This window comes from Cololabis saira, chromosome 8, assembly GCF_033807715.1.
Source record: "Cololabis saira isolate AMF1-May2022 chromosome 8, fColSai1.1, whole genome shotgun sequence".
NCBI lineage: Eukaryota > Metazoa > Chordata > Actinopteri > Beloniformes > Belonidae > Cololabis > Cololabis saira.
The window spans coordinates 19,022,919-19,048,338 of NC_084594.1; the positions used below are offsets into that span (position 1 = coordinate 19,022,919).

The window sequence follows — 25,420 nt, forward strand, 5'->3', positions numbered from 1 at the left end:
AAATATTTGAAATGACATTTAACTTGAATCACAATATAAATGAAAAACATCTACAATTGTCAATTATAAACTACCCAAACTAATTCAAAGGACATCTAATATGAGTCTTTTAGAAACCCAAACTTCACAAGATGTAACACAAATAACCATTGAAACGCATACCTATGAAAAGAAAACACGTATTTCACCTGAAAGGGGTGTGTGGCTGGAGAAATAGTTGGAACCATGACTATGCAAAAAAGGAACAAACACAAAAGGTCCTGTTTTTTTTTTTTTTTTTTACATAAAATAAGACTGGAAAGATGAACCACACTTTCTGTAACTCGTATTAGTCAAAATGTTTGGTGGAGACCAGTTTCCATTTCTTTGTTGGGGTGAATTCCCTTGGCCATCCATCCCTCCATCAGCTGAACTCACCCAAAAAGTAAAGGTGTTAATGGTTTAAGTCACAGCATTTCCAATGTTTACATGAAATCTAAACCTTTTTTCACCAGCTCACATAATTTAATTGCTGAAGGTTGAAATTTACGCCGTAGGCAGGGATGAAAACATAAAACCATGAAGAAACTACGAGAAGCAAAAAGGATGAAAAATGAAAACGCAAAACAAGCAGACTGTAATTGAAAACAATGTTTATTTTATCTTCTGTCACTGCAGTTTATGACCTGGGTCTCTCCTTCTTGCCTTTGTACAGCGCCAGCAGAGACACGTTGGCCACTTTGACCACCTTGAAACGGACTCCAGGGATGTCACCCACGGCATGTCCTTTACGTCCGAACCCGGCCACCAGAACCTCGTCGTTTTCCTGCAGAAGCAGAAGAGGTAGAGTTAGAGGTTAGGGTGCAGATGAAACCTCAGCTGCTGCTGAAGGAGACGGGGAGTTCAGCCATTTACCTCGATGAAGTTCAGGCAACCGTCATTGGGGACGAAGGCTGTGATCTTCTTGCCGTTCTTGATGAGCTGAACCCTCACGCACTTCCTGATAGCAGAGTTCGGCTGCTTGGCCTCTACACCGCTGCAGGAGTGAAACACAGAGTTGAAGCTAGGAAGCTTGAAAGATCACCAGCCGCCACATCCGGGCAAGACGTTTGTACTCACACTTTCTCAAGGACAATTCCTTTGGCGTGAGAGGCGCCTCCGAAGGGGTTGGCCTTCAGGGCAGTTCCCAGATGGGCCTTCTTGTACTGTTTATCATGCCATTTCTGCTCACGGCGGTGATTGCGGAGCTTCCTGGCAGTACGCAGACCGCGACACTTTCCTGAAAAGAGAAAGATAAAACTTGAAGCTGAAATATATCTGGTGACTTTGCAGATATTTCCCCCAAAACTGTGGGGGTCAACACAAACAGATTAAGGCTCTCAGATTAAATTTTAGGTGATTACTAGACCTTTATTTTTTCTCAAATTATAAAACAAATCACACAAGACTATTTCAGACATTTACAAAGGACCTTAATTATGAGTGACGAGTTCCTTTGGGGTTGGATGCAAACCTGACACACATCTGTATCCATACTTGAAAACAGCTGTTACAGCATCACTCTGAACTCCAAACACCCATTTTACACAAACCAACACTGCACTTTCTTGTAGTCATCTAGCTCAGTGGGTTTTTTTTTTGTTTTTTTTTTAAATCAAATTAGTCTAAAATAGAGTAAAAACATTATGCCAGGCTGCAGGTTCCAGATGAAGAGCACAACAAACTAACTGTGGACTTGATTGATAGTCATTATTTATAGTCATCCTTGTAGTGCACCAGTTAGCCATTGTGTCTTCTTCTCTGTTCTTCATTCTCTCTTTGTTTTGTCTTTTCCAGCTCTGCCCAGCTGGTTTTCAGCAGGAGAGCCCCCCCCTTATGATCCAGGTCCAGGTTTCTTCCCTCCTAAAGGAGAGTTTTTACCTGCCACTGTTTGGCTTAAGGTGGTCTCCCACCAGTTATGTTTATGTAATAATTGCTTGGGGGTCATGTTCTGGGGCTCTGGAAAGATCTTAAAGACAACTTCTGTTGTGATAGACGCTATATAAATAAAATGTAATTGAAATAGATGACCAGCCAGTTGGATGTCACTGCACATCTGGAGCCAAGGTACAGCTTCCCAAGTCAGACAAACATCTCTGAAACTGCCTTTTTGTTTATTATTTTATCTGATATTTAAAAAAAAAAAAAAGTTAATTTGACATTAATACGAAAAAAAAAACTGGTTCTGTAATATTAGTCAGTATTGGCTGATACCCAAAGTCCAGGTATCAGAAAAAGAAAACTAAAGGGGACTGAAACATCCACATCATAGACAATTCCTGAGGCACAACTTAAACTGACAGATACAGACCATTTTGTAATTTCAAAACCTGTGATGTCCAATATATAAAATAATGGGATTTACAGAACCAAGCAAAAACCAATGATCACAAACCTCCACACTCAGGTGATCTTGAAGGTATTAAGTCTCTGCCAGGATGACTTATTTTGACCTGCTTTTAACTGCTTAAAGAAATTACAATGTTTAAACTCCTTATTTAAATGCTCAAGACGAAGTTTTAACCATTTTAATCCATTTCAGCTTCAACTTTCCGTCAAAACGTCTAATTTATTGGACATTCCCGGACAAAACCACAAACAACTGAACCTTTGTGCTACAGCAGAACAACTTACAAACCATTACCGCCTAATATCGTGTGAATTAATTGCTCTAAAAAGCCTGTAAGTTGATAAATACGAAGGTAAAAGCCTAAAAGGCGCAGCGGCGCCGCATATTCCGACATATTGCGCCTCGCTACACGTGGAGACAGACAAGCGCGAGAAAAGGTTAAAATTCTTCTCCGGCGTGGGACCCTACCGACACAAACTCACATATTCTCCCTTGTAAGATGTTCATATACAATACCGGCGTGAAAAATTGGGGCAAACTGCGAGATTAATGGGTGTTTTGGGTGAAAAGTGAGACTCACCCATGATTGCAGAAACGAGTCCGGATAGAAAGGAAGGACCCAGCATGCACCGCGGCAATGTCTAGTCTGAGGACCCATGGGGCGTGACTACACAAGATGCCTGACTAAAATGTAGTAATAGGCATTTTATTTTAATGAATATACAAATGATTAAACGGCTATTTCACTAGGTCGTAATATAATCTACATTAATGTTATTTGAGAAATCCTGAATGGAGAGTGACATTCATTAAAATGCCGTTATTATCATTATTATTTTTACACTATTTAACTTTTTTTTTTTGCCTTATTTTATATAGTGACACTGTTTGGATTTGTAATTATTTTATCCCTGACCTGTCTTATTTCTATGAAATATTTGAAATTTTTGAAAGGTAAAGTAAAAAAAAACTTGGAAGACTTTTTTTAATTGTTTTTTTGTTCTTTTTTTAATTGTTAAGATAAGGTAAGATATTCTTTATTTTCTCCCTCAGTGGGGAAACTTATTTTTGTTGTCAGCAGTACACTTAGCACGCACATGCAGGGGAGGTTGTAAAAAGACTGAAAAGTCAGAATAAAAAATATATAAAAAATACAAAAAATACATATAAAATATATATAATCACAGAATATGAACAGTATATACAGTTGGTTGAAAGAAGAAACGGTGCAGAAAAATATGCTTGTTGATGCTTTTTTGTGATAAATTGCCGTGACAGACTTTTTTGCTAAATTATTTCGGTGACTGATAATGGATAGATATATGTGTAATGGATATTATTATTTTTTTTGCCTTATTTTATATGTAACACTATACACACACACACACACACACACACACACACACACACACACACACACACACACACACACACACACACACACACACACACACACACACACACACACACACACACACACACACCTCAGACTATAGTGCGTTTAATCGGTGGGCGGAGCTCCGTTACCATTTACAGCCCTGCTGCCCTCTGATTGGCTGATTCGTCAGTCAGTCAATGCGGTTGGGGCTGATTTAAGTAGATTATGACGGGTAGGGATGGAAAAGGAGTTTGTGGTGGGATCGCACTATGGTCATCAACGCGATGGCTTCTTCTCCGTGGAAATGCTTCTGCATCCTTCTCCTCCACCTGCAGCCATCCTCCTGCCTTCACCACCAGCCTAGTGACAGGTACGTGCACGCAGTTAGACGAGGCAGGGTTTTATCTTAATGCTGTTTCTGCATTTTTCGGTCCCTATAATGAGATGTTCACCCCCACCATTGCTGCAGTGTCTCCTCTGCAGAGCTCCAACGTGGAGCTTTCTTGACAATTCTCATCACTCAGAGTTGTAATTGATTAATTAAATTGCTTTATTTTCTATTATTTTGGGAGAAAATGCTATTAAGCTTTAACATCTGAAATAGAAAATACCTTTTCTCTTTGGCCAGATGCTTTCATCCTCAGCCCTAGTGGGTGTAGAGCCACATCAGCATCCTGTGTTTCTGTTCACCTGATTAAACTGAGCCTCTTACTTTAGCTCAACCTGTGAGAAAATCTAAATAACCTCCTTTTTGTGGAAACGCTGAGCCTGACCCAGACGAGGTGTTAAAAGATATGTCTCTCTCTGAACACTGTGAACTGGTTGAACCAGAGCTGATGGGACATTTAAAACTGAACTCAAGCCAATTCATCAGTGTTCCCACGACTGATGATTTATATCCACAGAACTTATCATTTCATATTGATGCAGAACAATGTCTTATAGCATATCCGACCGTTTGACTAGACCTGTTTTATTGATCATAACAATTATCAGTACATAACCATTTCTTCGTCACATCCAGCCTTTTTTTGTTTCATCTTTAAAAATAGTAATTCATGATTTTATTACACTTATTATGATGCAGCTGCACATCTTAGCCAGGTCATAGCCAGGTCATAGCCAGGTCATAGCCAGGTCAAGTCCATAAAGGGTGAAAACGTGTTTTCTTTACCTCCACTCAGAGAAAATCAGTTTGTCCGTTTGCATCCAGTAGTCCGTCCACCACAATCACCTCACCTGCTCCCTTGTCCCACGATTAGTGTAAAAATAAGTATCTGTTACCGTTTATAACAACGCAGTTAAGAGATTACCTGACTCCCAACAGGCCTGAATACAAGAATAGCATTTTTCTTTTATACTTCTTGTAAGATTATCTTCAAAACAAGTTTATCTTCTGTCCTAACAATCTCAAAATCTTAAAAAGTTAAAGCTCTGGTCATTCGGGGTCCATCCAGAGATGTGAATGGCGAGATTTAGATCTAAAGGCCACGGCAAAACCTTCATCTTGTAGTTTTCACTACGCTGTTCAGCATCATGAGAAAAGGTCCAGTAGGTACGCTCGTCCACAGATTTAATTCCAACAATGCATGATTATAAATTGAGGCAGGAACTAATCCATTCAGCTGTGGTTTTGTGCCGGGATGCGCCTGCATCTGATAGCATCAGTCCATAAATACATAGATGTATAAGCCTTCACCACGTGCAACCTTATTATTTCTAACTCTTAATTAGAAGCAGAAAACTTAAAGGAGAGTGGAAACTGTGTCAGACAGGTATGTACATGGTCTTGCAGGGCAGTCAGCAAGGAAAAGCCCTACTCCTCCCATCACTGCCCTTATAAGTCTAAATAAAAAATGTCAAACATTTATTGTCATGTAGTCAGACATCAACGTAACAAAGAGTATTTATTTGGTAAAAACAGTAAAGAAATGTAGTAAAAGTACTTTTTGTGCAGCAAAAATACATTCAGACCGTGTTAAAGATCACCGTCCTGTTGTATATACGTCATATTATTTCAATCAGCAGCTTGTTTTATGATATTTAACCTCAACAATAGTCGAGTGAATCCTTTTTTCCCATGATTCCTAGATCGCTGGGTGCAACACAAACGTAAAACCACGTCTGATCTGCTGCTGCGTCAAACAGATGTGAAGGACTTCACATCGCTGCTCACTTAGATGTTCTTGAATTTTAAAGGGAGGACACAGGAGAAGGCCACCGTACATTGAAAATGAAAGTTTTGATATCAGTCAAATAACTTTAAACATTTTTATTTAGATCCTCCAGAATTTCACTTTGTGGAAGAAATTTGAAAACTGAGAAATGGGAGGAATATAGTGATTATTATTTGTGTTTCCAGATATGTTTCCACAGTGTTAATTTAATGTTAACATTTGTCTTAAAATACACTGACTTTTTTCAATTTCTTATATCTTATTCTCTTCAAGGTCTTACCTGCTGACACTGATTTCTGCTGATCGACTGCATTCATAAATGTAATCAATTAGAGATCTTAGAGGCTGCAGACTGCCTTCTCTAATAGTTTAATTTGTAGCCTCTTACCGTTAGTTGCTTATAGCTTCATAACATCCTGCATAGTCAGCAGGGTTTTAAATGCTGGAATGCGTCTGTTGTTGGTTGTTGTTACTCTGCAGGCTATTTTTTTGCTTCATAGGTTCTAGAAATTACTTTGTTTGCTGTTCAGAGCTCCTTTGGTCTCCAGTGGCCACATCATCAAGATGTGCTGAGCCTACTGAGTAGTAGATGTCTGAGTATTGCAGGTTTCTAAGCTGATGCATTTAATGACAACTAGAATGAATTAATAAATAAAAACCTCCAAAGCTGTGCATATGAGCATTTACTGGTCAGAGTATCAGACCAAAACCGCCCGATTCCAATCACCAACCGATCAAATATGCATTTCTAATTTGCATCAATTGGCCTTTCCCAATGAGACAAGCTAATTAAAGTCATTGAGGTATTTACCTTCATAAAAATGTAGTGACCTCTTGTCTCGTGGGTGCCCAAACTTTTGCACTGTGCCTCCCCCTTTTGTTTCAAAATTGTGCAAATGTTAAAGAATATTTCATCTGTGTGTCTTTTGAAGAACAAGTAGTGAACTGTAGTGAACCCCCCCCCCCCCCCCACACACACACACACACACACACACACACACGTCCTTGCTCCGCTGCAGCGCTGCTCGTCTCGCTCCTCCAGCACATTTGATCCAGTTTCTTGGTCCTGTAATCCTCTTTGTCCCCGTGCCTGTTAGCTGCCTGCTTGCTTTCTACAAACCATCCCGTAAGCCTATTTCTGCGCCTTAAAACACCTTACGAGACTAAACTAAGCCGGAGATCCCAACGCAGATGTCCGTTAGTAGGTTTTACCGCAAGAAGATGCTGCAGCTTAGACGAGTCGACCCACCAGGGTGCCCTGCTTCCTCTTTTTCTTCAGAACTACAGACTTTAGGCTGCTTTTACTCATTGTATTCAATCAATTATTTGATTTTCTGTAAAAAAAAAAAAAAAAAAAAAAAAAAAATTCTTCTTTTTCTTTTAGAGGACAGTATTTTATTTCTCATCTCATGAAAGTGCGCGGCTCCCCGGGACTGCGGTGCTGCCTTGGGCGTCCTGGATGTGCGCACTGCAGGCAGATGTTTGAGGGATGTTATTTTAAGGTTTTTAAGGTTTAAGAAGCAGTAAAACCTCCTTTTGGCGGAGGGCCAGCGCATCTTTCTTATAATCTGTGGGCACTCATGATTGTGTGATTATATAATCACCGCAATCCCACAATCCACTCCACTGCTCTGACCCAGTGCGAGATCAGCTCCGCCGTGTTTTTGCTGCAGGGATTTAGTCAATCAGGGAGTGCGCGCCCGTTTATTGTCCGTGTCTTTCTTTTTTCCCCCCTCTTGACCAATGTTTGTAATGCATTTGTTTGTACACATTAAATCTGATCTGAAGCACATTTGACTGTAGATTTACTGAGAGGCAGAAAGCCTCCCTAATAGGGACGTTGGGTCCATTTCTCTTATTCAGAGCAGATTATCTGCTATAGGACAACCTCTGTAGACCCAGATGTTCAATTTATTGTAAAACTACTTATTGTAGAATAAAAGTCTGTAAAGAGATCGTCAGTGAATTAAATAATTCCTGTGAACTAATTCTGATACGAACTAGAAAGTTAGATTTTGTTATGTTCTCTCAGTAGCTCGGGCCTGGATATTTAATACAAACAATGATGTGATAGCCACCTTTAAGATGTTTCTAAATGTACTATAAATACTAGTATTAACTTAAATGTGCAACAACAGACGTTTTATTCTGCGGAGGCCTGAAACCCCTGACATCTGGTTGATTTGAAACCATAAAAGCTAAAAATGTCAAATTATGACATGTGATCCGGCACGCTCAAAGAAAATATGTAATAAAGACTAAATGAGAAATTAAATCACTTAAAATGTGCTGTCTGCAGGTCTTCTTAAATTTTTTTATTCACATTTAAACTTCACATGTCCCCAGAGACTCACACTGTGGACATGTGTTTCTCTGTGTGCACGTATCCTACAAAAGCTGAGATAGTTTGACAAACTGTAAATTAATCGTCCTGACACATGTCTCAGGTCTTCTGCACACTGGTCAGATTCATTAGATGCAGCCGGCGATGTGCAAAACAATTAAACCCTTCTGCGAGCGTATTGCGTAACACTGGAGAGGATCCTTATAAAAAGAGGCAGAATATTGTATTTGGCACATTTACCTTCTTTAAGACTGGTGTCTTTTTCCTTTTTTTTGGAAGATTTCATCTCAAGTTTCTTCTCTTCCCATCGAGCAGGTCAGCTTGAAGTTAATCTAGAACTCCCAATTATTTTAGTTGGGATGTCCACATGGAAAGTCTGTGTGCCCGTCTCCAGCAAAGACTGCACTTTTTGTGCAGATTGAGGCTGTATGGTGCGGACAACAGAAACAAAAGAATAAAAAAATGAATAATGTGAATGAATGAATAAAATAGACCTACATATATATTAAACAGCTCCTATAAAGGTTGAAATTGTTTCCACCAGCATTTTATATTTTCCCTTTGTGCTCTTCTCATTGCTCAAAATTAAATTATCTCCAGATTATTTCTTGTTTACGTCACTTCACCTCCAACGGGTTCCTCAGTTGCCATGGTGATGGTCTAGTCCTCAACAGGTGTGATGACAGGTGTTTCTTGCTCAAAGTTGCTGTGAGATCTGGTTTAAGTCGAGGCCAGTGACGTTTGTTGCCGGAGGAAGCTCATTCAATAAACCCTGAATGTGGAGAAATACCCAGAACGCCGTTCCCAGAAGCTCTGATCAGATTTGATCCTCACCTGGCGGATTAGTTTTTTTACCATTTAAATCACAACTCGGACTCAAAGTTCACGTCTGTTGTTTTGAGTTAAGCTGATTTCAGTATTACATTTTGGTCCATTACCCCCCCCCCCCCCCCCCCCCCCCCCCCCCCACAAGTGTCTGTGTGTAATGTGGGTCACGTCTGCAGGCCAGACTGGTCACAACTGTGACTTCAGACTCTAATCTGGCCGGTCGCCAGCAGGGTCAGCGCACGACTCTCTGGACACGTGCACGAGCGTCCTCAGCTTTCAGACCTGATCAGGGACTGTGCTGCCCTTTGACATCTTTTTAAATATGTTAGTGTTTGTTTATATACATATTTAAGACACTGTTTTTTTCTTTGATGTCATTGAAAATCTAATGCGGTGTTTTAACCAAAACTGTTTCTGTTGAAGACTTTAATTTCTTTGTTTGAGTTCATTAAGTTTTGTCAACAAGTTTATTTCTTCCTTTTATCCTTTTATTTATATATTTCTTTTGTATCAACACATGAGGCTGATGTGGATTGTTAAAATGGAAATTTTACCTGATACCAATATTTTATGAGTACTTCACGATTTAAGTAAAGATTTCTTGTTTTTAATTTTTCTGTCTGATTTTTATACAAGTAGTGGTGCAATAAATAGTAATTACAATTAATGCTTTTCTTGTCACTTCTCTTTACAGTGCTGCTTCTTTTGTCCATGGTAAGATCCATCCATCCATCCATCCATCCATCCATCCATCCATCCACATTTGCTGCTTGTGTTTCATATTACAGGATTGCTGTCTCAGTTCATTAGTCTCCATCTTACCATCTCTTCTGGATCTTCCTGTCAGACTGTAACTGTGTATTCACATTCACCACAGAAATTTTCTTCACTGTCCCTGTTTCCATCCCCCCTGGCAGGTCCATCTCCAGCATCCGTCCTCTCTGTGTCCAAACCACTTCAATATAACCTCTCTCTCACCCCGCCTGTTTCCCCTAATGTGCTCGTCGCTCCCAAAGGAAATCTTGTTTTTTGTTAATGTGCCGTCATAAACACATGTAATAAAACAGAGCGACGAGCTAAAGCAGAGTCAGCAAAAGGATATCAAACATTCATCAGGCTGTTAGTCGTTCAGGCATCTTTTACGGTCCTTTGCCTTGCAGCTTAATTCAGGAGTGACCGTCACACCATACAAGCGTATTTTAAAATTGATGAAACAGAACAGGGCTGTAAGATGAAAGGCCGAATATAGCCAGAGTTTACTTCAACATGTGACGGGGCTGCAATGATTCACATCAAAAATTATAAAGAGGAACAAGAGATCAGTCCTGCAGGAAGAGCTGAAAGAAGAGAGGGATTCAAGGATGTAGAGAAGGAAGAGAGATTAATAAATGGACACAGAGGTGCAGAAGCTTGAGGATGCACTTTGGGATCATCCATTAAAAAAAACAAGATTTTAAACGAGAAAAATGTGTAGGCCTACAATCAAATCACACACGGGTTCACTTCATGATATATGTGGAATTTTTTTTTAATTGCATCACATATACTGAATTTCTATAAACAAATGAACTCATCCTGTTTTTCTTTTGGACAAAAGGAAGCGATGAAAGGATGAAGAATGAGGAACATCTTGTACCTGCAGAGCAATCGCAGGTAAAATAAAAATGATAAACAATTTATTTTGTAAATTGGACATTTGCATTAGTAAATAACACATTTTGTGCAGCAGTGAGACGCATTGTCTTCTCTACATATCTCCGTCTCCAGCCTCCTGTCCAGTCTTCACAGGCATCGCGGAGGAAGTTGCTTCAAACAGCCAGAGTCTCAGTTCCCTTCCCTCCCATCAAGGTGTGACACCAAACGAGGCTTTAAAAGCAGTTACCGTGGGCCTTTTTCCCCCATCAGGGGTCGTCAAAGTGAACTTTCTGACTGGGTTTTTTTAACATGTATCAGAAATGATAGATTGACATAAATGAGTAATAACGGTCATATAACCCACAAACATGACTGTTTATCATGGAAGTAAATCTGTATAATTGGATTTTGAAAGAAAAAAGCGATTGAATTTCTAGCACTGAATATTTATGCATTGAAATTATGTATCTGAATGTTTTTCAACTTTAAAATATTCCGCTGCAAAAATTTGAACCTCAAAAAATTTTAACCGAAAAAAATTCAACCTTAAAAAATGAAACCATACAAAGTTTCAACTTCAAAAAATTCAAACACAAAAAAAAATGAAACACCAATGTCCAGGAAACCACAGGAAGAGCAATGAATTTTAGTGGTTTGTGTCTGTAAGATTCAGTAATAGACAGCTGACATTTATTATTATTATATTTTTTTGTTTTTGGTGTGTTTTTTATGATACTATATAATATATGACATCGTACTGAGAGCTTGAAAAAAACAAACAACCAAACGTCATGTCGTTTAACTTCCGCTTAGTTCATGTCCAATACAGTCTGTTAATGTACAAATGTCATCTGTCTATACAGACACAAACCACAGTGATAGCATAAAGAAGAGTTAAAACACTCACCGAAGCCACATTGTTATTGGACATGGCTAAAATGTGGTCACCATGGCGACAAGCCGAAGTTGACCTGGGGAGATTAATTTTTTGTGGTTACATTTTTGCAGTTGAATATTTTAATATAAAAAAAACATTCAGATACATTATTTCAATGCATAAATATTCAGTGCTATAAATTCAATCACTTTCTTTCAAAATCCGATGACACAGATTTACTTCCATATTTACTCCCAGTTTTAAAATAATCGTCACTGAATTCACCAATTTGTGATTGTGAAAACGAGTCTGATGGAACCCGACTCTCCGTCTGCCAGGTGATGTCCAACGGGGAACCGTGTGTTTTGTTCCAAGCCAGGAAGCTGTCGCTGCGCTACCAGAAACAGAAACAGCTGGACCTGACCGAGCGAGCCTTTTCTCCCCAGAAACCCGCCGACACCAGCCAGTCTGTGTGTCGCCAGGACAAAGCCACGTACGTACGCCCGTGTGTTTACCTGTGTGGCCTGCGTTATCATACTGGGATCCACTTTAGATGTTCACAGGTGAAGCACAAACCCTTCAAAGTGCTTCTGAAAGCATGTGTGTCTGTCCTCCGTCTCCTTCAGGCTGGTGATGGGGTTTGGAGACGTGGACGATCTCAGAGGCCTGTCCATCAGGTTAGTCAGGCAAACGCAACTTAATGCAACTTGGTTATTACCTGCAGCCGTCAGAACGAGAAGACATTTGCAAGACTATTATTTTGTGTGTATCTCTATTTAAGAACTAAAATGTGCAGAGATTATTTACTAAAGTTCATTTTGTCTATGGCTTTACAATTTAACTTACTCATTATTTTCATCGGACAACAATATTTAGGTTTTTTAAATGCCTGACATGTTCAGCGATTACTTCCGCCTTCATCAGAGTCACCAACTGACCCCGGACTCTCGTTGACTCTGATGAAGGCGGAAGTAATCGCTGAACATGTCAGGTATTTAAAAAACCTAATTATTGTTGTCCGATGAAAAGAATCAGCAAGTTAAAGTTAAAATGTGCAGAAATCTGAAGAGAGAGCCAACCCTGCTGTACTTGGATCATGACTGCATTTATTTTAGACGCCGCTAATCAGCTCTTGTCCCTCTTGCCGCAGGCTGCAGCTTTCTAACGCTTTCTACGAGTCCTCGGGTCAGTGGTGGTTCTCGGTGGACAGCGTCTCTCTGCTGTACAACAGCTCCGAGGAGGCCGTGTTCAACACCAGCGACGTCTATGCTCCAGCATCCTCCTCCTACCGCTGCCTCCACGTCAGCAGCCTGCAGCGGTACAGCGGCCTGCTGCTGCCCAGCTCGGACCACGCACGCCGCTGGTCCATCACCTTCGTTGACTTCCAGGTAGTTTTACTCTTCGTAGACATGAATTTGTATAAAAATTAATGAGCGGTTTCTAAAATCTGCCTTCATCCGCAGATCCAGGCGTTCAATGTCACCTCTGGGAAGTTTTCTCCTGCCAGCGACTGCACCACCATCCTGACGCCGGCCATCCTGATGGGCCTCATCACATCCCTCATCCTGCTGCTGGTGCTGGCCTACGCCCTGCACATGGTCGTCCACCTGAAACACATCGAGCACGACGACGACCAGAAGGCCGACATGTACTTCCCTCAGAGCACTGAACAGCTCGATCATTGCTGTGACGAAAACATCTCTGAGAAGAACGTTATTTAGGAAAGAGACGGCTGATCTGATCACAGCTCAGGATTTCATTTTCTAAAAAGGATATTTATAGTGTTTTATAATTTTCCGAATTCATGCGCATTTGTCTTTATAAAACATTGAATAAAATGTAAATGTAAAAAATGTCCTCTGTTTTTTGTGTTATTGTGTTAACATTTAGGGGATGGAGGATGCACATGTATAAACTCACCTTTATTGCTGATCATTTGTTATGTTACAACCTCGCAGAGGAAGTGAAAAGTTGCTTCTCTGCCCTGTGATCCAAAAAAGATATAAGAAGAAATATACATAAAAATAAATAAAAAAATAAAGTATGTTTTGATGGTATGTATTGAACATAGATCAGCCACAACATTACGGCCAGTCAGTTGTATTGAGCAGAACGGTGCATTGCACAAAATGAGCTACTAACATTACCTGTCGACGGTCATAATGTTATAGACGATCAGTGTATTTACAAACATGTAATTATCTAAATAATGAATAAAGCAAAAAAGGAATTACATGCTGCTTAACCCCCCTGGTGCTATTGTGAGGATGCCATCATCTTTGACATGTACAGCTCAAAATGTACTGCTCAAAATAAAGGTAACACAAAAATAACATCCCAGATCTGGTTTGTTCTTTACATGTACATTTTGTTTAAGTGTTCCTTTATTTTTTTGAGCAGTGCATATATATATATATATATACACACATACATACATACATACATACATACATACATACATACATACATACATACACATGTCTGTATATATATTGTTATGCCCAGTCTAGGCGTGTCCAAGACACAACATGAAAGAGCCCATCTTCCCCAAGTCCCAAACAGCCACAGAGACCAATATTTTGAATATGAAGGTGGATTTATTTACAGGAATTGAATAAAATGAGAAAGAGCTTCAGGGTGGACCAAGGTCAACATAAACAAAATAGATCTAACTGGGGAGTAATTAATCTAATCTAACCAAACAAAGAAACCAAACAACAACTTACCTCCCTGATTAACATAAACATGAGAAAACATAGGTTAACCAAAATGGCAGTCCACCCCTAATTAGCCCTAACAAAAGATAATGTGATTACTATTAAGAGCGGGATCTGAAGTGTGGCCGGTTAGAAGAGGAAGGAGATGGGAATGTCTCTTCTGCCTGGGGCGGCAGAATCCAGGCACTTTATAAAGCAGGTAAGAGCCAATCAATGTAAATATAGATTGTTCTACAATATAGTCTATTCTCTCTTTCTCTCTCTCTCTCTCTCTCTACATATATATATATATATATATATATATATATATATATATATATATATATATATATCTTACGTGAGACGAGTGGCTTTAATGTGAATTAATCTGAATACTGTACCTCAACTTCGGGGAAAGTGCAGTTCTAAACATGTCCGGAGGGGGGCGTTTATGTTGAAGTGCTCATTCAATCTACCAGTAATAACCTCAGAAGAAGAAGCACACGCCGACTTCAGGAAGTACATTCGGCACTTGAGCACGTTAGTTTTAATATTTTAAACATATAATGCTACCAGCAGCACTTTGTAACGTAATTAACTGATTTTTCTGTTATTAATATAGCAGGAGGTTCGCATGTATCTTTTTAGCGGGTTTCTACAGCGATAACGGGCTTAGCTGCAGGACAGGTGACATTTCCCCAAACTAGTGGCTGCTCTCTTCATGTTGAAGCTGCTGGCCGCTGCTCTGGACCTGCTGCCCCGATCCCTGCCCCGTCCCTGGTCCAGCATCCCCTCCAGAGCCCGCCGGCCCGTCAGCGGGATGCAGTCCGTGCAGGTTTGTTTTATTTGTTTATTTAATTGGATCCCCTACTCTTCCTGGGGTCCACACACAACAAAACATCACATAAGACACAATAAATCAACAAAACGTACACACAATAAGACATAAACAAAACATCACATGAGACACAATAGATGTCATGTCTGTTAAAACATGAAAACAATAAAAACAAATAAAGCAAAAAATGCAAGACATTAAAACAAAACATAAAAACAAGATAAGATAAGATAAGATCATTCTTTATTTTCTCCCTCAGTGGGGAAACTTATTTTGTTGGCAGCAGTACACTTAGCACACACATGCAGGGGAGGGGTAAAAAGTAAAAAATTAAAAATATATATAAAATATGTATAATTACAGAAATATGAGCAGTATATACAGTAGATTGAAAGAAACAGTTCAAAATAGCAGGTAGAGTGTGTGTGAGGTAGACTGGCAGATATTGCACGGTATAGGCTTCAAATTAAAACAAACTAAAGTACACTAAAACTAACCATCACAATACATTAAACTATATCCCATCTAATTCCCTCAGATTTAGATAACATTTGGATACAAATGGATGTGTTTTTTAAAAAGTTTTTTAAAACTTGTCTTAGTCGGTGCTTCAATAAAGTAATTGGCAACTTGTTCCACACGGAAAGAGCCCGATATATTATGGACTTCCGGACTGCATCTGTTCTGGGTTTTGGTTTCACTAGAGAACCTCTAGTAGCCTGCCTGGTATTGTAACTGTGGTGATCTCTTACATAATGTAGTTGTTAATACAGATGGCTTCCTCTCTGCTGCCATCAGACTCCACAACCAGGCCTGCTCACAGTAGTTAACGGACAATAACATGTGCAATAACATATAATAACATGTGCAATATATGTTTCTTTTCTTTCAATCTACTGTATATACTGCTCATATTTCTGTAATTATACATATTTTATATATATTTTTAATTTTTTACTTTTTAGTCTCTTTTTACCCCTCCCCTGCATGTGTGTGCTAAGTGTACTGCTGCCAACAAAATAAGTTTCCCCACTGAGGGAGAAAAGAAAGGATAATCTTATCTATCTCTTGGTTGCAGGTGCGGTGTGTCCCCGGGGAGTCAAAGCTCACCATCTCCTTCCTCCTGCGCGGCAGCCACAAGCACATGCTGCGGGACCAGGACGAGGCTCTGGGGGGGGCGCTGGCCCGCATCTCCCACGGCGTGGCCAAGGCCCAGGGCCGGGGCAAGAAGGGCCGGAGGGACCCCGAGCAGCAGCCGGCCGAGCCCGCCGTGGTGAAGCTGTTCCTGGGCGCGGACGAGCTGCCGGACTCGCTGCTGAACGCGGAGGCGTGGCGGGATGGAGCCGTGCTGCAGGTGGGGGAGCTCCGCTACGCCGTGCACAGGAACGCACCCAGCTTCACCCTCGCACAGCTGCCCGCATCCCTGCTGGCGGGATTCCCAGTCTGCCCCAAGCTGGAGGTGGAGTTCGGGAGGCTGGAGGACTGCGAGTTCAGGTGGTTCAGAGAAAACCCCCCCGGTGAAAGGTAGGCGGCTCACCTGGACCTCTGCACACATAGTCCACGGGCCAGAGCCCAAGATTTCACTGGTCAGTACCACTCAAGGTCACAAAACTTGGTTATGATTTTTGAAAAGATCCATGTCTGTAGATGATATTTTGGTATGATAACCCTTCCTGAGTGGCAGCTGTATCATAGTTTGAGTGACATTATGTGATCATTCTTTACTTGGTTAACCTTCTTAACACTATTTTAAGTACACACAGAACTTGATAGCCCAACTATAATCAGATCTTGACATATTACCATTAATAACGATGTTAATTTTGTTTACAATATTGTTATGTTTATAATGTTGTTTATAAAACTAAGCTGGCTCCTTATCTCATTGTTATGTCCTTTACGTCCCGTATTTGCATGATAAAGACCAGTTTATGACATTAGCCTAGTGGCTGTTATAGTTTCATAGGAGCCTAATGATGCTCTCCTAGTTTAAGGCTCACAATGACCTGCAACAATGATATAGTATGGGGTATATTATACATTTCCTGAATCCGTATGGTCCTGTGAGTATTCCAGTTTTTGTATTTTGTGTCTCTGTGGTTCCTAGATGACACAGGGCTAAAAGATAGTATATCATTTAGGCGAAAATGGTTAAAAAATGTGTGTTGTTTATAGTTTAAAGAGCTGCAGTGACCTCTATGTTGGTCAGAAAGATTCACATCTTAGCTTGAATGAATGCTTAAAAGGTCCCCTTTTAAAATGATACCAAAGACAATATTGTGAAACGTTGACAGATATCCTGTACATGAGTCTAAACCAGGATATGCACCAGCATCTAAAATGTAATTTTCTGAAGGGGGTGGGTAACTCCATGAGCTGATAACTATGATACAGCTGCCACTCAGGAAGGGTTATCATACCAGAATATAATCTACAGACATGGATCTTTAAAAAAATCATAAGCAAGTTTGGTCACCTGTGGTACTGATTGGTGGTACTGATATCTGGTCTGGCCATGGACTAACATCACACTGCACCTCTCATCCTTATCCCCCCAGTGAAAGGTAGGGGGCTCACCTGGACCTCTGCACACACCCATACCTGTCAAGTTTTGGATTTAAAAATAAGGGACATTTTCCCACCAGCCCAACCGAGGTCCAGTATCTTAAATTTTAAGATAGATTTTTAAGAAAAATCTAAAGTGACTACCTGTCAACCACTTACAAACTACAACTATGTGGCCAGAATCTGATAGTTCGACCTTGGTTGACACTGAAATACCATGTACTTCCTATGTTTGTTTATTCCTATAATGATTCAGATTCAGATGACTTTATTAATCCCTTTGGGAGGTTCCCTTGGGGAAATTGACATCTCCGTCTCACACACACACAGCAGTGTCATTTACAAATCAAACACCCCAAAAGCCAAAACACCCATATAAAGATAAAAAATTAAAAATAAAGATAAAAATAGAAATAAAAGGTAAAAATAAAAACATTTTTTATCACTATAAGTATTTTGTTAGTATGTGAGTATATTTGTTAAAGGAATATTCTGGCCAATTTTGCAAAAGTAATCTGAGTAGCAGATTGGAGGAAACATGTGACCCCAGATGTGAGAAAACAAAACTGGGAGACTCAAAAGTGTCTGACTTCCTTCAAGCTGACAGAGAAAAAAAAGTACTTAATTTTCCTCATTCAAAAAGCAGTTTTATAAAATGAAGCTCACTCATCTTTCCTTTTCCAGCCCTGCAGCTGCTGATGACGCTCCGGGGCTGGACGGTGGATGGACGGAGGTTGGATGCGAGCGAGTCCACGTCCCGTCCAATCAGGACATTGGCTGCAAACTCAAACTGAGATGCACACCCAGAGACGGAGGTCGTAGCGGGGAAACCAAAGAGCTGGTTTCTGTTGCCGCTGTGGAGGCGGGACCAGGCATGTGCACGTTTGACAACCGCCACCCCTACACGGTGAAGGAGGCGGAGTGGCCGGTGGTGAGAGTGGTGTCTTACAACATCCTCGCTGACGTCTACGCTCAGACGGAGCTGTCCAAAACTGTGCTGTATCCCTACTGCGCCCCGTATGCCCTGCAGCTGGACTACAGGCAGAACCTGATCAAGAAGGAGCTGGCTGGATACAACGCTGACATCGTCTGCCTGCAGGAGGTCGACAAAGGTGATCATTCCTGAAAAACACCTGTTCGCTGCGGGAAAATAACGAACGATCCAAGTACCAAAGGATTATCCCGTTTGAACTTCTCACAACTAAAAACCGGCCCTGGTAGCGCTCACTTAAAACACTAAAAATATGCAAATCTCCTGGAATTCTGGGAAATGTTACAATGTCAATAATAGCTCAGCTAAATGAAAACAGCAGTTAATATAAATAATTCTACAAGGTCTATAAATGACTTGATTTACAGATAAAAGTAAAAAATCCCCTCGATGATTCATCACATCTTAGACAAACCTTATGAGGCCACTTTTTCCCACATAAATAAGATGCACTAGAACAAAGTCCCTTGTATTTTAACGTTAAATCAGTTTTTCCTTCCATTTGGACTCAATTTGAGCAAGAATGCTGACTGATGACTAGTAATTCAATTCAATTTTATTTATATAGCGTCTATTACAACAGAAGTTGTCTGAAGGATCTTTCCAGAGACCCAGAACATGAATTATTACATAAACACTGGCAGGTAATAATTCCCCTAGTGGGAAAAAAACCTTAAGCAAAACAGTGGCAAGGGAAAAGTAAAGTGCTGCAGGAGAACATCTGCTGCAAAGTTCAAGTTTATCTGCTGACAGGTCCGAGTTGTGATTAGTGTTTGATAACGTAATTAAAAAGTTGCTGCTGTCCTCCATCAAGGTTTTTTTTTAGACAAAGCACCTGCTGTAAGTGTGTTTCCTGTGATCATGCGTGTCCTCTCTGATTGGCTGATGTTCTCTGGACTCTTCAGGGGTGTTTGCCGATAGTATGACTCCGGCTCTGGATGCCTTTGGTCTGAGTGGCGTTTTCAGGATCAAAGAGAAGCAGCACGAAGGACTGGCCACTTTCTACCGCAGGTCAGGTCCGCCCACCGCCACAGGCCGGATTTAATCTACCAGAGGTTATTTCTGATGCTTTTATTTCAGTGTGAACAGATGCAGCTGCAGTGTTTGTGTCGGTTAGTGCAGATTGTGATGGAGCCTGTTAACGTCACAACCATTTGAGTTGAATGAGACTCAAACATCTGGTAGAAAACATCTGGCCCATCATTTCATTCAGGTTTCCAGCTTTCCCGGTCGAGGTCAATCATATCAGTTAATCTAATATGGGCGAGCTTTGCCAGACGAGTGTAGATGTGGCACATTAGTAATCAACAACCAAGGCTGCTGCTGTGGTTTCAACTTTAAACCAGTAAAAGAACTATGGGATGTATTCATGTCGTCAGACCGAGCCGTTTGAATACTAAAGGACACCTCGTCGTGTTTCAGGTCAAAGTTTCGGCTGCTGAGCAGTCACGACATCATGCTGAGCGAAGCGCTGACCTCCGACCCCATTCACTCGGAGCTGCTGGAGAAGCTTTCTGCCAACGGCGCCCTGAAGGATAAGATGGTGCAGAGGTCGACTTCGCTGCAGGTACTGCTGCTCGCCCGCTTTCCAGATGTTTTTCGTTTTTGTAGGAATAAGAGTAAGCTTAAAACCTTCCTCTATGAAAAATCTTATGTTTAGAGTCAGCTAGCCTGATGTTACTGTGTTTTTGGGATGTTTTTGCTGTTCTTCTGATTCTCTGATGCTTATATTTTCTGATGCTTGTGTTTTATTTTATGATGTGTGATATCTGATCACTTTTATCACTGTTTTTCGTGTTGTGAAGTGTTGTGTTATGTTGTGATTTGACGCGATACAAATACATTGAATTGAAATTGAATTGTAAATAATGTATTTAATAATTATTATTATTATTATGTATCTACACTCTTGTGGTTTCACTTGCAAAGAAAGAACAAAAAACCATCCCAAACAGTTTAAAGGGGACATATTATGGCATTTAATGTATATTTTAAACAGGCCTTGAATGTCTTAAAAACAATCTAAAGCTTGTTTTTTCTACATAAAACAGAAATTCAGCCTGTGGGCCATGTCTCTAGTTTTACCGCTTCTAAGCTCATTTTCTGTGAGGGATTCTGAGGGGCGGGGCTATGATAATGAGGCTCTGTGCTGATTGGCTGCTTGAATGACGTGTAGCAGAGGAGGGAACAAAGCCTCTCCGGGGAGAAGAGCCGGCTGCGGCGTACACAAAGCATGTCCCATGCCAGGGAGCTTCGGCGACAAAATCAATTCCATTGCTTTATTTTCTATTGAACTGTCCTAACTGGTCGCGAGTTTAACAGTTTCAGTGTGGACAGAGAGCGTCCGATGTCACGCAGCTCGACGCGATAGTCGGACGCTCTCATTCAGTTACACGCTGTAAACGGATCTTAAGCCTGATTTACGGTTCTGCGTTAAATCGGCGCGTACCCTACGCCGTAGGCTCTGCGTTGGTGTAACGCGGAACCATAAATCAGCCTTTAGTCACCTGAAGAGGGATCCGGGTCACACTAATCACACAAGAAGATTTAATTGAATTCTAAACAGGTACACCACAGTTATTTACTCAGATTCCTTATCATTTCATATGTTACAAGACAAATGAATCATGTTAACTGTAAAGAAATCACAACACTGAATGTTCACAAATGGCAACTTTATTGTTAAAAAAATAAGAACATAAGTTGTATATAAATAACATGTATGCACTATTGCTGGCTCAAGGAAGGACCTTCTGAAGGTGTCGTTGAACAGTTTCAGGTGCTTTGCTTGGAAGATCTGAAACCATAAACAGAAGAAAAATGTATTACTAATAGAGCTCCGTTGTTACCTAACACTCCGTTAGGGAACACCGGAGCCACCGGGGCTCCTCACCGGTCCGGTCCGTGAGCAGCTCTGGCAGCTCCGTGAGCAGCTCTGGCAGCTCCGTGAGCAGCTCTGGCAGCTCCGTGAGCTGCCCCGGTGCTCCGGAGCTAAGCTAAATACTTAGCCCATGCAAAGATCATACTTGTAGACAAATATAAATAACATAAAAAAAATAACGTCAATAACGCTGACTTGTGTGCAGTTGCCGGGTCCGTGCTGTTGAAACTGATCCTTTTATGTGGGTAAATGTCGATGCAAAATCTAATTTTTACTGTCCCTCGCTGTGGAAACAGCCACCGCTTCTAAACAAAGGCAGAGCTCCAGCCGGCGAAGTTGGTTGTGGGTGTGGTTTCAGCAGTGGAGGCCGACCTATGGAAATCTGCTCCCGTCGTTACGTAACGACTGGAGCAGATTCTGAACGGCTCGTAGAAGTCACATGACACTGGAAGATTCAGCCGGGCGGGTGAATAAACCCTGCAGAATTTCATGGGATTTCATCTTTCCTGTGTTGGCAGGGTGAGGGGAGACCACTTTATATATGTTAAAACAAGAAAAAACATGTTTTTCATAATAGATCCCCTTTAATCCCACCAGAATTAAAATAGACACTTAATTCAGCAATGAAAGGACTCTTCTCAGTTTTAGTCAACTGTGTGAGCTTCTCCGCAGGTCTCTGTGCTCGAGGACCTCGTCCAGCCAGACAGGAAGGTCGTTGTCGCCAACACTCACCTGTATTGGCATCCAAAAGGTAAAAGTAGTCACCTAATCAGACAGTGGATACCTGACCGTACTCAAGAACAAACTTCTAAAACCTTAATCTTTTTTGAAGGAGGCAACGTTCGCTTGGTCCAGATGGGCGTGGCTCTGAAGCATGTGAGTCATGTGATCGCTGAAGTTGCACCGCGTGCCCCGCTGGTGTTTTGCGGCGACTTCAACTCCACGCCAAACTCTGGTAACTTCACTCGCGGCTTTTAACTCCAGCTTTAGTTGTAAACTCCACATTTCCAGCAGATTTGCAGGAGAAAGTTCAATCTGATTCTGCAGATTTGTATTTTCATTCATGCCTGTTGTGCACTTGGTGCATCTGTTCCTCTCATCGCAGGTGTGTACCAGCTGCTCAGCGAAGGTGCGATTCCTCTCCAGCATGCTGACTGGAGCAGCTCGGGCCCGGAGGAGTCCTGCAGCATGGAGCTGAGCTCTGGTTTCCCGCCTCTGCAGAGCGCCTACGGTCTGCCGGCGTACACAAACTACGTTGGAGGATTTCATGGTTGCCTGGACTACATCTTCCTACAGGCGGAGAGCATGAAGGTACTGATACTGACACTGCTACGTCTGCAGTTTTACTGTTTCTATTAGCAGAATATCTGTTACGCTGCATTTAATGGTTGGTCTAAAGTGCGTTATGGAGTCACATGACATCTGAAACCAGAGGTCCAACTCCACCCATCCGAACTGGACGTAAACGTTAAAGGAGTAAAACATTCTCCTGTAAATTTAATAAACAGAGATATACAGTTTAATAATAGTTTATGTAAACTTTTCCCTTTGCTTTTTTTCACCCATAAACACTTTTTTTAGTTATTGTGTTTATTTAATCTAGATCAGAGATTTAACTGTGTTTAGAGAGTTTTAAGCTGTATATAGTTTAAGTAGTTCCTACCAGCAGCGTGTAATTTAGACAAAATCTGAATAGTTTAGTTACTTTCCACCGTCTTTCTGTTAATGATATACGTTACCACTAATGACTGAAGTATCAAAAGTATCAATATTTTCATTTATGAATCGATTTCAGAGCATACAGATCTGGTATCTGTAGTATCGATAATTATTTCAGTCTCGATCCGCACATCAATAGTCGAGGATAAACTCCTGATGTTTGAATGAAAAAGTCATTTAACTTCAATATAATATGATTTGATAAAAGAAAACATCATATCTACTCAACAAAATCCTCATTGTGTTCTGCAATAATTACTTTAAGATTATTGTTAGAAAAAAAAAAGTTTAATTTTTCCAGCAAGATGCTTGACAGATGGCAGGAAGCTTTTTCAGGAGCATTAAACGATCTCAGGGCCGTCATATCTCGACTTACCAGCAGGACTAAAGGTAAAATAATGGTGTGTGTGCAGGTGGAGCAGGTGATTCCTCTGCCCAGTCACCAGGAGGTCACCACCTACGAAGCTCTGCCCAGCGTGGCTCACCCCTCCGACCACATCGCGCTGGTCTGCGACCTGCGGTGGAACCTCTGACCTCTGACCTCCGACCTCCATCAGTGGCTCTTCATTAAAAAAGAAACTTTGCCTTTGAAACCTGTTCCTGTGGGTTCAGTGGAGTACAGAGGTGGGCGAGCGGAGAAACGAGCGGAGCCGAGGTCCCACGCCAAAGAACGTCATGGAAATGTTGACATGAAGTTCGTATTGTGCAGTCATGACATTTCATCCCTGGTATTTAGTGTCAGGATGAAAAACATTGATTTATTTTACTATTTTAGATGTCATTTATCATTTTATTTGGAAGAAATGTTACTCCTGTTGGTGCTTCCTGTGAAGCATTAATGTATAAGCTTCACTTCCAAGTGAGATGGTTGATTAAATAAATATGAACATTTTAACTGAAATATTTATTATCAGCAACATTATTATCACACGTGCTGCTCAGTTCCGGTTAAAAGCATCTATTTACGCTCTCTGTTCATTGAAGTGCTTTCTGTTGATAAAAATAAAAAGTAGCTAAACATCCTGTTGTGGTTATGCAAACTGCTGTAATCTGATTACTGTGTTTGGGTTCATTTAAAAAAGAAAATCTATTTTGTTAAAGAAATGGGGAAATAAAATGCACAGTTCTTGAAGTATGACTATCATTAAACTTCAATTCAGATAAATTTGGGACAAGAAGGGAAAAATGTAATAAATGCATTAATGAATAAAGAACTGAGAGTTATTGCTACATTTACTTTTTTTGAAAACCAGTTCCTATCTTATGGTGTTTAAATAAATTTTTTTTAAATCATTTTTTACATTTCAGGCCTTCACCACATACCCTGAAGGATAAATAGTGGGGCAACTTAAAGCTTGTAAGGGGGTGAATGAAAATAAACAGGTGACAACGGGTGATTGTAAAGACTTGACAGCAATTTCCATGAAAGTGAGACTTGAGCAAAGATGGATGAGGATCTCCACTGTCACTGTTTTAAAATCATTAAAACATTTTAAAAGAACTTTTGGAACAGAATTTCATGTTTTTACATTTACACTTGTTAAAATCATTAAAGTTTCTAGGGATCAGGAGGAATTTCAGAGCTAAAAGGGCAAGTTCATGAGCCTAAGCTGAACCCCTGTGATGTTCAATCTTTCAGATGGCACTGCATCAATAAACATTCATCAATAGTTGATATAAACACATGGCCAAGGGACCACTTTACCTTATCACACCCTACAATCGGGCTCTATGCTCATAAATGATTCGTAATCAAAATTTGACAGTAAAACAGAAGTATGATGTGAAGTGTATTCTGAGATCAACATCTCCAGGCTCAGAGGAACCTGGGATGGATCAGGAAACAGTGGACATGTATATTGTGGTTAAATGAACCAAAAGTCCATCTTTATTGGAAGAAGTGGAAGATGCTGCAGACCAAAGACAAATAAAAGCCATGCAGACTGTTATAAGTAACACGTCTAAAAGCCAGACAGTGTGACTTTATGTGCCAATAAAAGGCAAAGGTCATTTACATATCTGTGATGGAAAGTCATATCTATATTACATCGTTTTCTAAACAGTTATATTAATCTGTTGATTGTTGATCTGTTTCTCCCTCCAAGCTGTTGCTCTGATGAACT

General features: G+C 40.6%; 3 protein-coding genes across 7 annotated transcripts; 2 read left to right on the forward strand and 1 right to left on the reverse strand.

Moving 5' to 3' along the window:
- Positions 1-615: 615 nt before the first annotated feature.
- rps23 (ribosomal protein S23) lies at positions 616-3,025 on the reverse strand. The gene is made up of 4 exons (XM_061728471.1): positions 2,949-3,025; positions 1,099-1,258; positions 895-1,015; positions 616-805 (listed from the first exon to the last, which is right to left on the reverse strand). Exons 1-4 carry the CDS (start codon positions 2,992-2,994, stop codon positions 659-661), a joined length of 474 nt encoding a protein of 157 aa, XP_061584455.1. The 5' UTR covers positions 2,995-3,025; the 3' UTR covers positions 616-658.
- Positions 3,026-3,988: 963 nt separating this feature from the next.
- Positions 3,989-13,893, forward strand: LOC133449333 (V-type proton ATPase subunit S1-like protein). Of its 4 annotated transcripts, none has more exons than XM_061728475.1 (9): positions 4,007-4,116; positions 6,197-6,244; positions 9,790-9,809; positions 10,693-10,748; positions 10,822-10,943; positions 11,983-12,100; positions 12,234-12,284; positions 12,758-12,995; positions 13,071-13,893. In XM_061728475.1, exons 4-9 carry the CDS (start codon positions 10,714-10,716, stop codon positions 13,326-13,328), a joined length of 822 nt encoding a protein of 273 aa, XP_061584459.1. In that variant the 5' UTR covers positions 4,007-4,116; positions 6,197-6,244; positions 9,790-9,809; positions 10,693-10,713; the 3' UTR covers positions 13,329-13,893. The 4 variants fall into 4 exon arrangements, with proteins under 4 accessions (XP_061584456.1, XP_061584458.1, XP_061584459.1 ...); XM_061728473.1 differs by having other exon boundaries at positions 4,014-4,116; positions 10,863-10,943; positions 11,946-12,100; XM_061728472.1 differs by lacking the exon at positions 6,197-6,244 and having other exon boundaries at positions 3,989-4,116; positions 10,863-10,943; positions 11,946-12,100.
- A 916-nt stretch (positions 13,894-14,809) lies between these two features.
- pde12 (phosphodiesterase 12) lies at positions 14,810-24,770 on the forward strand. Of its 2 annotated transcripts, XM_061727022.1 has the most exons (9): positions 14,810-15,138; positions 16,220-16,665; positions 18,391-18,818; positions 19,603-19,708; positions 20,120-20,264; positions 22,251-22,329; positions 22,411-22,533; positions 22,684-22,889; positions 23,711-24,770. In XM_061727022.1, the coding sequence occupies exons 1-9, from the start codon at positions 15,025-15,027 to the stop codon at positions 23,828-23,830; spliced, it is 1,767 nt and encodes a 588-aa protein (XP_061583006.1). In that variant the 5' UTR covers positions 14,810-15,024; the 3' UTR covers positions 23,831-24,770. The 2 variants fall into 2 exon arrangements, 1 of the variants encoding a protein (XP_061583006.1); XR_009782968.1 differs by lacking the exon at positions 23,711-24,770 and having other exon boundaries at positions 20,120-20,316; positions 22,684-22,820.
- Positions 24,771-25,420: the final 650 nt, after the last annotated feature.